This window comes from Drosophila montana, unplaced genomic scaffold (assembly GCF_035044405.1).
Source record: "Drosophila montana isolate Dmon_TW-CO22-7 unplaced genomic scaffold, ASM3504440v1 contig_2438_1, whole genome shotgun sequence".
Lineage (NCBI taxonomy): Eukaryota > Metazoa > Arthropoda > Insecta > Diptera > Drosophilidae > Drosophila > Drosophila montana.
Window position 1 is genome coordinate 3,164,310 of NW_026997315.1, and position 7,513 is coordinate 3,171,822.

The 7,513-nt window shown below is 44.3% G+C and overlaps 5 protein-coding genes and 1 non-coding gene across 7 annotated transcripts; 3 read left to right on the forward strand and 3 right to left on the reverse strand.

Moving 5' to 3' along the window:
• Window positions 1-6: 6 nt before the first annotated feature.
• Urod (uroporphyrinogen decarboxylase) lies at window positions 7-1,558 on the reverse strand. 2 transcript variants are annotated; one of them, XM_064681720.1, is made up of 3 exons: window positions 1,404-1,558; window positions 477-1,220; window positions 7-418 (listed from the first exon to the last, which is right to left on the reverse strand). In XM_064681720.1, the coding sequence occupies exons 1-3, from the start codon at window positions 1,416-1,418 to the stop codon at window positions 107-109; spliced, it is 1,071 nt and encodes a 356-aa protein (XP_064537790.1). In that variant the 5' UTR covers window positions 1,419-1,558; the 3' UTR covers window positions 7-106. The 2 variants fall into 2 exon arrangements, with proteins under 2 accessions (XP_064537790.1, XP_064537789.1); XM_064681719.1 differs by having other exon boundaries at window positions 477-1,322; window positions 1,404-1,433.
• A 66-nt stretch (window positions 1,559-1,624) lies between these two features.
• Window positions 1,625-2,692, forward strand: LOC135427961 (death-associated protein 1 homolog). The gene is made up of 4 exons (XM_064681727.1): window positions 1,625-1,721; window positions 1,783-1,847; window positions 2,163-2,251; window positions 2,319-2,692. Exons 2-4 carry the CDS (start codon window positions 1,802-1,804, stop codon window positions 2,472-2,474), a joined length of 291 nt encoding a protein of 96 aa, XP_064537797.1. The 5' UTR covers window positions 1,625-1,721; window positions 1,783-1,801; the 3' UTR covers window positions 2,475-2,692.
• Window positions 2,693-2,795: 103 nt separating this feature from the next.
• On the forward strand, window positions 2,796-2,882 carry TRNASTOP-UCA (transfer RNA opal suppressor (anticodon UCA)). Its single transcript has one exon. It is a non-coding gene; the product is annotated as a tRNA-Sec (tRNA).
• A 183-nt stretch (window positions 2,883-3,065) lies between these two features.
• iotaTry (iotaTrypsin) lies at window positions 3,066-3,938 on the reverse strand. Its single transcript, XM_064681721.1, has one exon. The coding sequence runs from the start codon at window positions 3,903-3,905 to the stop codon at window positions 3,126-3,128; it is 780 nt and encodes a 259-aa protein (XP_064537791.1). The 5' UTR covers window positions 3,906-3,938; the 3' UTR covers window positions 3,066-3,125.
• A 134-nt stretch (window positions 3,939-4,072) lies between these two features.
• LOC135427962 (coiled-coil domain-containing protein 103) lies at window positions 4,073-4,501 on the forward strand. Its single transcript, XM_064681728.1, has 2 exons — window positions 4,073-4,294; window positions 4,356-4,501. Exons 1-2 carry the CDS (start codon window positions 4,146-4,148, stop codon window positions 4,462-4,464), a joined length of 258 nt encoding a protein of 85 aa, XP_064537798.1. The 5' UTR covers window positions 4,073-4,145; the 3' UTR covers window positions 4,465-4,501.
• On the reverse strand, window positions 4,491-5,328 carry deltaTry (deltaTrypsin). Its single transcript, XM_064681722.1, has one exon. It carries the CDS (start codon window positions 5,294-5,296, stop codon window positions 4,526-4,528), a length of 771 nt encoding a protein of 256 aa, XP_064537792.1. The 5' UTR covers window positions 5,297-5,328; the 3' UTR covers window positions 4,491-4,525.
• Between the last annotated feature and the right edge of the window lie 2,185 nt (window positions 5,329-7,513).

Consider the following 7,513-nt stretch of genomic DNA (forward strand, 5'->3'; position numbering starts at 1 on the left):
TAAATCTTTCGTTTTCCTTTTTATATTTATTACCCTAACCCAAGGCCAAATTGTCTTTATTATATAAATACAATATTAAATAAATTCAATCAATTATAATTGTAATCTATAACGCATTATGTACCGCCTCAACGAGCACTTCCATGCTTGCGATGGGCGTCTGAGGCGTTATGCCATGCCCCAAATTTGCAATGTAGCGTGATTTGCCAAATTTGTGCACCATTTCAGTGGTGAGTGTGCGCAATTCACTTGGTTCACAGTACATGCTTTGTGGATCGAGATTGCCCTGCAGTGTTATATTTGGACCGACCACTGCACGCGCCTCAACCGGATCCACAGTCCAGTCCAGTCCAATTACATCGTAGCCCAACTCGCTTTGCTCCTTAAGTGAATGTCCAGCGCCCTTAGCAAATATAGTCTATAAAGATATTAAATAAGTTAGCTAAGAAAAAATTTTATTTAGCATATCTACTCACAAGGGGCACCGCTGGAATTACTTTCTTGGTGAGACGATCTACGAGATTGTCGCGTATGCGACGCAGATAGGGTGCCGACCAAACCAAAAACTCCTGCTTGCTTAGATGCTCGGCAGATGACTCAAAGATCTGCAGCATTTGTGCGCCTGCTGTCACCTGCATCTCCAGATAATCCACAATAACATCCGTAAGCAGATTTAAAAACAGTTTCGTGTCCTCCGGATAATTGGTCAGCCAGGCCTTCGTCTTGGACATGGTCTTACTACCGCCACCTTCAATCATGTAGCCCATGAGTGTCCAGGGTGCTCCGGTGAAGCCAATCAAGGGCACGCGGCCCTCCAATTTGTGGCGCATCATGGTTATAGCATCGCCCACGTACGTTAACCGCGACAGAGCGCCGTCTGGTGTCAAACGCTTTAAGTCCTCGGGTGTGCAGATCGGCTGCGGCAGCACGGGACCCACGCCGGCGTGCATCTCCACCGTCATGCCCAGTGCTTGGGGTATAACCAATATGTCCGAGAATATTATGGAGGCGTCCAGATCAAAACGCCGCAATGGCTGCATGGTCACCTCGCAGGCCAGCTCCGGTGTGCGACAAACAGTAAAAAAGTCGTGCTGCTTGCGCAGCTCCTGGAACTCGGGTAAATAGCGTCCAGCTTGACGCATCACCCAGACGGGCACCCGATCCACAACTTCTCCACGTGCGGCACGTAGCAAATTGTCATTCTTAAGGGGCGGGAAGGGCTGTAAATGTTTAAGCGTGTTGCTGTTATTATTTTTGATTGTCATTCGCGCAGCAGGCAACACCAGCAGCAGCAACAAAAATGATAATCGAAGTCCAAGAGTCTGCATTGATTAATTGAGGTCAAACTGCTTTTGTTGGTGATGTAACTAAATAATGGCGTCCAAAACGTTACTGGTACCTACCCTATTGTCTTTCATTCTTAAATAAATATATTTGTATTCGAAATTGTGTGAGAACGGCTCTGTTCTTATTCAACTCGGCAAATTTTGATGAAATATTTTATGAATTCGGCGAGCATCTGCATTCGATAAATGTTTTTATCGATATGTTGCTGTGCTAGCAGCACGTTTGTTTTGTTTACGTTATGTAGAGTTGCCGGATCGTGTGTGTGTGTCGGCATGTGCCGCCGTGATTTGCACATCACTAACCAAATTGCATTCGTGTCACAAACTAGAACGTAGAAACTGGCAATCACTTATTTTCCTTATTAGAGGTTATTGGTAAATTCTGTTGTTTTTTCGTTAAACCAAGTTCTCTAACAGTCATTTCAATCATTTTTAGATTATTATTGATCGTAAACATGGCTGATGAACAACCAAATTTGGTAGCTGGACATCCACCTGCATGTAAGTGCACTAACTGTTTCTTTTTTTTTTTTCGCTGGGTATTCGGGTGTCTTTGGGAGTCTAAATCAATTGTCAAATGTTTTGGTAAGCATTATTGACTACATAAGTAGATTGAAAGCTACGTTGGCGGCATATAACTAGCCCATTCATATCATATTGGCTGCAATATATTTGTCCTATCAATTCTTTCATCCACAAAACGATTGCTGATAAAGTATCCACACACACACATGCATGCATGTGAAACTATTGCGTTGTGCAGCCGCTTACCAAAAATCATTGAAAATAAGCTGACGTCATAATATTTATTTACAGTGAAGGCCGGTGGAATGCGCATTGTGCAGCACAAGGCGCCTGTGTCAGAGCGCCCGGCAAAGGATGCCGAGGATTGCACGGGTCTAACGGTAAATATAATTTCATTCGATTATTTATATATATATATTGTTTTGATAACTGTTATTTTTTATACAGAAACCAATCAATGTGAATTCGGCTTCAGTGAGCGGTGCACCCGTTAAGGGAAACACAGATTTTACGCCAGCTGGTGCGCAGGTGGCTCACTCTCACAAGCCGCCGGTGGCTGTACAGCAGAAGGTCCAGTCACACATACAGCAGCCACGCAAATGAATAATCAACTAATTTGTTAATGTCATACGATAGTAGACCTGTCGCACTGACTAAATGTATTCGATTGCTGTTAAAAGCGAGATTATTTTAAATATGCCTTGTATTTTGCTACACTTATATTGTTTGAATAGTTTTGCTTAACATTAATCATTCCAAATGAATTTTTGCGCGAAGATCGTAAATTAAATAAAATATATTATGGGTTTTTGTAGATAAAATATGCGAGTGATTACAGATAAGAGATGAATTTTCTGGTTGAAATTCCCAAGTGCTTTTTTAGCCAACAGTGCTTACAAATACAGCTTTTTGTGATCTAACGCTGCCCCACTGAGCTTCGGTGGTCCGGGGTGCGGACTTCAAATCCGCAGTCGATTAACGTCGAAGTGGTTCGATTCCACCTGGGGGGCGATTCTCTTTGATGTCAGTTGGCTTTTTGCAGCGAATATAGAAGTAATACACGATACTGGCTTAGGGGAAGATGGCCAAAAATGTATTAAAATATGCTAAAAGTAAGCAATTTACGTAAACAAAAGAATCTGCGGCGAATTGCTCGCACGCTCTTGTGTGTGAATTGTTTTTACAGTTACTATCATTAATGCGATTATTCTTTTATTGTATGACAACTTTGTTGTAAATTATAATTGAAGTTTTTTATATGGCATTTGCTGTTTTAATTATCCAGGATCGCAGTATGGCGACATCCACATAAACACCCGGATAATTGGGCTGCGCACAGCCGTAGCCCCAGGCCACGATGCCCGACAGCAAACGCTCGGAGACCATGGGACCTCCGGAATCGCCGGCGCAGGCATCTTTGCCAGCTGCAGCGGCGCATATCATTTCCGTGCCGACAAAATCCCAGCCATAGCCGTATTTGGCAGAGGCGCAGTCGCCACGCTCAACAATCTGCAGCTGCACCATTTGCAGGCTATTGGCAAAGCCAGCGTCGCCACTCTCTTCCGTACGGCCCCAGCCGCTGACGGAAACACTGCTGCCCGCTGATGGACTCGTGCTGGTCAGCGCAATGGCCTTGACGGACAGACTGAATGTGAGCTGCGTGGCCAGACGCACCAACGCAATGTCGTAGTGCAGCAGCTGTGCGTCGTATTGCTCATGGATCTGGTAGGCTGCCACAGGTAAAAGATTTCCGCCGGAATTGTGTTGATTGGCGCCCACGCGCACCTGCAGCAATGTCACGGATGTTCCCTGCACACAATGCCCCGCCGTGATGATAATATCCTTGCTGTAGATAGCGCCGCCGCACACATGACGCGCGCTCACTTGTATGGACACCTGCCAGGGTGCATTGTGTATGACCAAATCGTTGCCGCCTACAATGCGGCCATAGTCCTGACTGGCCGGTTTTGCCAGGCCGCTAGCGCAGCAAAACACGAGTAACGTAAGGATGACAATGGAGCTGGTATGAGCCATGTCTTGGAACACGCACGCAAGCCAAGTGGAAACTGAACGTACCTTGGTCGAGCGAGCATATTGCCGACGAGCTTATCGGTTGCCCAAGTGCCGTAAACGTTAATCGCCTGCTAATGGCTTATCGAAGCCAGCGCTTCGAGTGGGTTACCCAGGCAACCATTGACAAACAAATTCATTTCTAGTCGCTATCGCATTGTGTGTAATAAATATTGTTAAATTTCAGCTGCTTTAAAAAGTAGGATGTCCGATCCGTTTGCCATAACATCCGAGGAACTGCAGCGTCTGCGCGACATTTGCTTGGAGCAGCTGCGCCAGGATGAGCTCCACAAGCTGCGCAACGATGCCAAATTGCGGGCAGTAACCAGCACTGAAAGCTACGAGGAATTCAAGTGAGTAGATAGTAAATTCTCGGTCTGATTTCAGGGCCCAACTGATATTTGTCACTTGCAGGGACATTGTGGATGCAGCTCATCTGCGCCCCGTCAGCAAGCAGGACAAGGCCAATGCCAAGACCAAGAGTCGACTGTGGAACTCGGCGGCGCGGGAGCAGTCGCCCTAAAATGTAGTTAATAAAGCGTGAACTACTAATCTTCAAAGCATTGTTTTATTTCGAAAATTCTTTAGACGGAGCCGGCGTTGCTCACCACCCAGGAGCGGAGCTCAGCGACATTGGCGTAGACACCGGGATAGTTGCTGTAAGCACAGCCATAGCCCCAGGAGACAACACCAACGAGCACACCACCGGACACCAATGGGCCACCAGAGTCACCCTGGCAGGCATCCTTGCCGCTGGCGGCGGCGCAGATCATGGTGCTCTTGATCTCGCTACCATAGCCGTAAGTGGAGGAACCGCACACGGACTGGCTGACAATGTTCACGTTCACATACTGCAGGGTGGTTGGAATAGAGCTGGAGCCATAGGACTGGGTACCCCATCCGGAGACAGAGGCAGAAGCGCCGTTAGCGGGAGCAGAGCTAGCCAGACCGATAGCCTTGATGGTCGAGCTTAAGGCCAGGGAAGAGCTCAGACGGATGACAGCAATATCGTTGACCATGGTGTTGGCGTTGTATCCTTCGTGGTTCCTGAAGGCGGCGACCTGGACCTGGGTGCCACCAGAGTTCCAGTTGGTGGAACCGGCGCGCACCTGCAAGCTGGAGGCAGACACGGATTGCAGGCAGTGAGCAGCAGTCACAATGATGTTGGCAGAGTAGACCGAACCACCGCAGGAGTGGCTGCCACTACGCTGCAGCGAGATCTGCCAGGGGAAGCTGCTGATGGTGGTGGCGGTGCCGCCAACGATGCGTCCATCCAGCTGGGGCAGGAGACCCTCAGGGATCGCGGCACCAAAGGCGCAAGCAACAACCGACAACAAGATCACGAACTTGAACATATTGACTTAACAATGTGCCCCTCTTAGAAATGTCTACGACTTTTATAGTACTCCGAGCCGTCTACTATCTCCAGCTAATCAAAAGCTTTCAATCCATTTTATCAGATAGCTGCCACAAAAACGATAGCTGCCACTGTTTAAAAATAGGAAAAACCCACAGAAGCTTCAACGTCAGCTGATAGCGAAAGGAGTTGATTTTTATAACAATTTTCATTTAGATATTTATTGTTGGTACTCTTGGACTTTTATAAATAGCTGCTTTTTAATTAGCCAAAGCAGAAATAGTATTTATTGGGTTGCTCTAATTTAAAATCTTGCCTAAAGGGAATGACCCTACACATTATTTATAATATCATTTGATTATTTTAATAATATCAATAATAATTTTGGATAGCAGACGCGAAGGTTATGACATCATTTTTGCACGCAAAATTGATCTCCTTTCTACCCCACTTGGAGGTCTAAAATATCGTTTAGGTGCCTGATTTCGACTTAAAAAAAGACTCGTAGAAAGTTCAGAGGTACGTTGGTCGCCGTCCGGTTAGTTACATAATTCCGAGTATATTTTTCGGAGAACGCGGGAGCTATGCCGCATTAAAACGACATGATTCCCTGCAGAGATACATATGTTATTTTAAAGAGACATAACTCCTCACACAAATTGTCCTCAGATTTTTTTCGAATAACCAATGTTTATTTTTTCTTAACCAAATATGCACACATAACATTTCTTTACTTGGAACCTATTGAAAATTTGTTAAATGGGTTTAATGTATTTTTGCAAATCAATGTAACAGGAGAAAGGAAGCGTCTCCGTACCCATAAAGTGTATATATTCTGGATCAGGTCCACGGAGTAAGTTGATCAGTCTTGTCTGCCTGTCCTTTTGTGTAAATGTGCCTATCTTGGAAAATACATAGGCTAAATAACTTGAAATTTAAAAGACCTATTGTTCGATAGTTTATAGTTTTTTATACCCTGAACCCATTAAAAGTTGGTAAAAAGGGTATAATGCAAATGTATGTAACAGGAAGCATCTTCGACCCCATAAAGTGTATATATTCTTGATCAGCATCAATAGCCGAGTCGATCTAGCCATGTCCGTCTGACTGTCCATCGGTCCGTCCGTATGTATGAACGCAAGAATCTCAGAACCTATAAGTGACTTGAAACTTGGAACGTAGGTCCTCCTAGTGCCCGCGCTGCGCAAGTCTGTTTCCGATAATCGATAACTTGCCCCGTTTCCAAGTAATCGATAAAATCGTGTTTTTTGACCAAATCTCTTAGGTGTTTAGAGCTCAAACTTGACATGTAGCTTCTAGAATAGTAAATATATATCAAGTATCTTTCATTTTATAGCTATCGCCACAACTTCGCTACTACCACATAGCTATAAATTAAGTAAGAACACCCATTTATATTGCCCACCAATTTAAGTCACAATTTTATTACAATTATCTTTTTGGGAATACACGAATATTGTATAGTACAATTAGAACTACTGTTGAAAATTTCATCAAGATCGGTTAAGAAACACCGAAGTTATTAAAGAAAAGGTAGAGTTATTGGGAAGACACGTGGCTGCAATGCTGCATGCGCACACATCCAGGCACAATCATGCACATTAATAAAATCGCATTTGCGATTGTATCAAGTACTGTGTGTGTGCTGTTATTTTAATTCGCTTTTTCCCGCCAAGAGTCGATTGGTGTTATGGCTGTTGAGTAGAGGCGGCGGTAAGTAGTGTGGTCTGTAGCGGGCTCGAGTCTTATTGAGAGAACTATTTTTTATACCCTTGCAGAGGGTATTATAATTTTGTCGTGAAATGTGTAACGCATAGAAGGAGACATCTCCGACCCCATAAAGTATATATATTCTTGATCAGTATCAACAGCCGAGTTGATATAGCCATGTCCGTCTGTCTGTTTCTATGCGAACTATATGTCAACACCAGCTGGATCGGACCACTATATCATATGGCTGCCATAGGAACGATCGGGCGAAAAGTAGGTTCTTGTATGAAAAACATTTTTGTTTATAAAGTTATCTTGACTAAACTCGGTATTTATTAGTTTTACTACGCTCCCCATATATATGCAAAATCCTATTAAGATCGGACAACTATATCATATAGCTGCCATAGGAAAGATCGGTCGAAAATTAAGTTTTTGTATGGAAAATTTTTTTGTTTTTCAAGATATCTTGACCAAACTCGCG

Coding starts and splice junctions, on each gene's coding strand:
- Urod (XM_064681719.1), bottom strand. Junction 419..476: donor TAATTCCAGCGGTGCCCCTT/GTGAGTAGATAT, acceptor ATATCTTTATAG/ACTATATTTGCTAAGGGCGC.
- LOC135427961 (XM_064681727.1), top strand. CDS start 1,802: ATGGCTGATGAACAACCAAATTTGGTAGCTGGACATCCACCTGCAT. Junction 1,848..2,162: donor AGCTGGACATCCACCTGCAT/GTAAGTGCACTA, acceptor ATTTATTTACAG/TGAAGGCCGGTGGAATGCGC. Junction 2,252..2,318: donor AGGATTGCACGGGTCTAACG/GTAAATATAATT, acceptor TTTTTTATACAG/AAACCAATCAATGTGAATTC.
- iotaTry (XM_064681721.1), bottom strand. CDS start 3,905: ATGGCTCATACCAGCTCCATTGTCATCCTTACGTTACTCGTGTTTTGC.
- LOC135427962 (XM_064681728.1), top strand. CDS start 4,146: ATGTCCGATCCGTTTGCCATAACATCCGAGGAACTGCAGCGTCTGCGC. Junction 4,295..4,355: donor GAAAGCTACGAGGAATTCAA/GTGAGTAGATAG, acceptor TGTCACTTGCAG/GGACATTGTGGATGCAGCTC.
- deltaTry (XM_064681722.1), bottom strand. CDS start 5,296: ATGTTCAAGTTCGTGATCTTGTTGTCGGTTGTTGCTTGCGCCTTTGGT.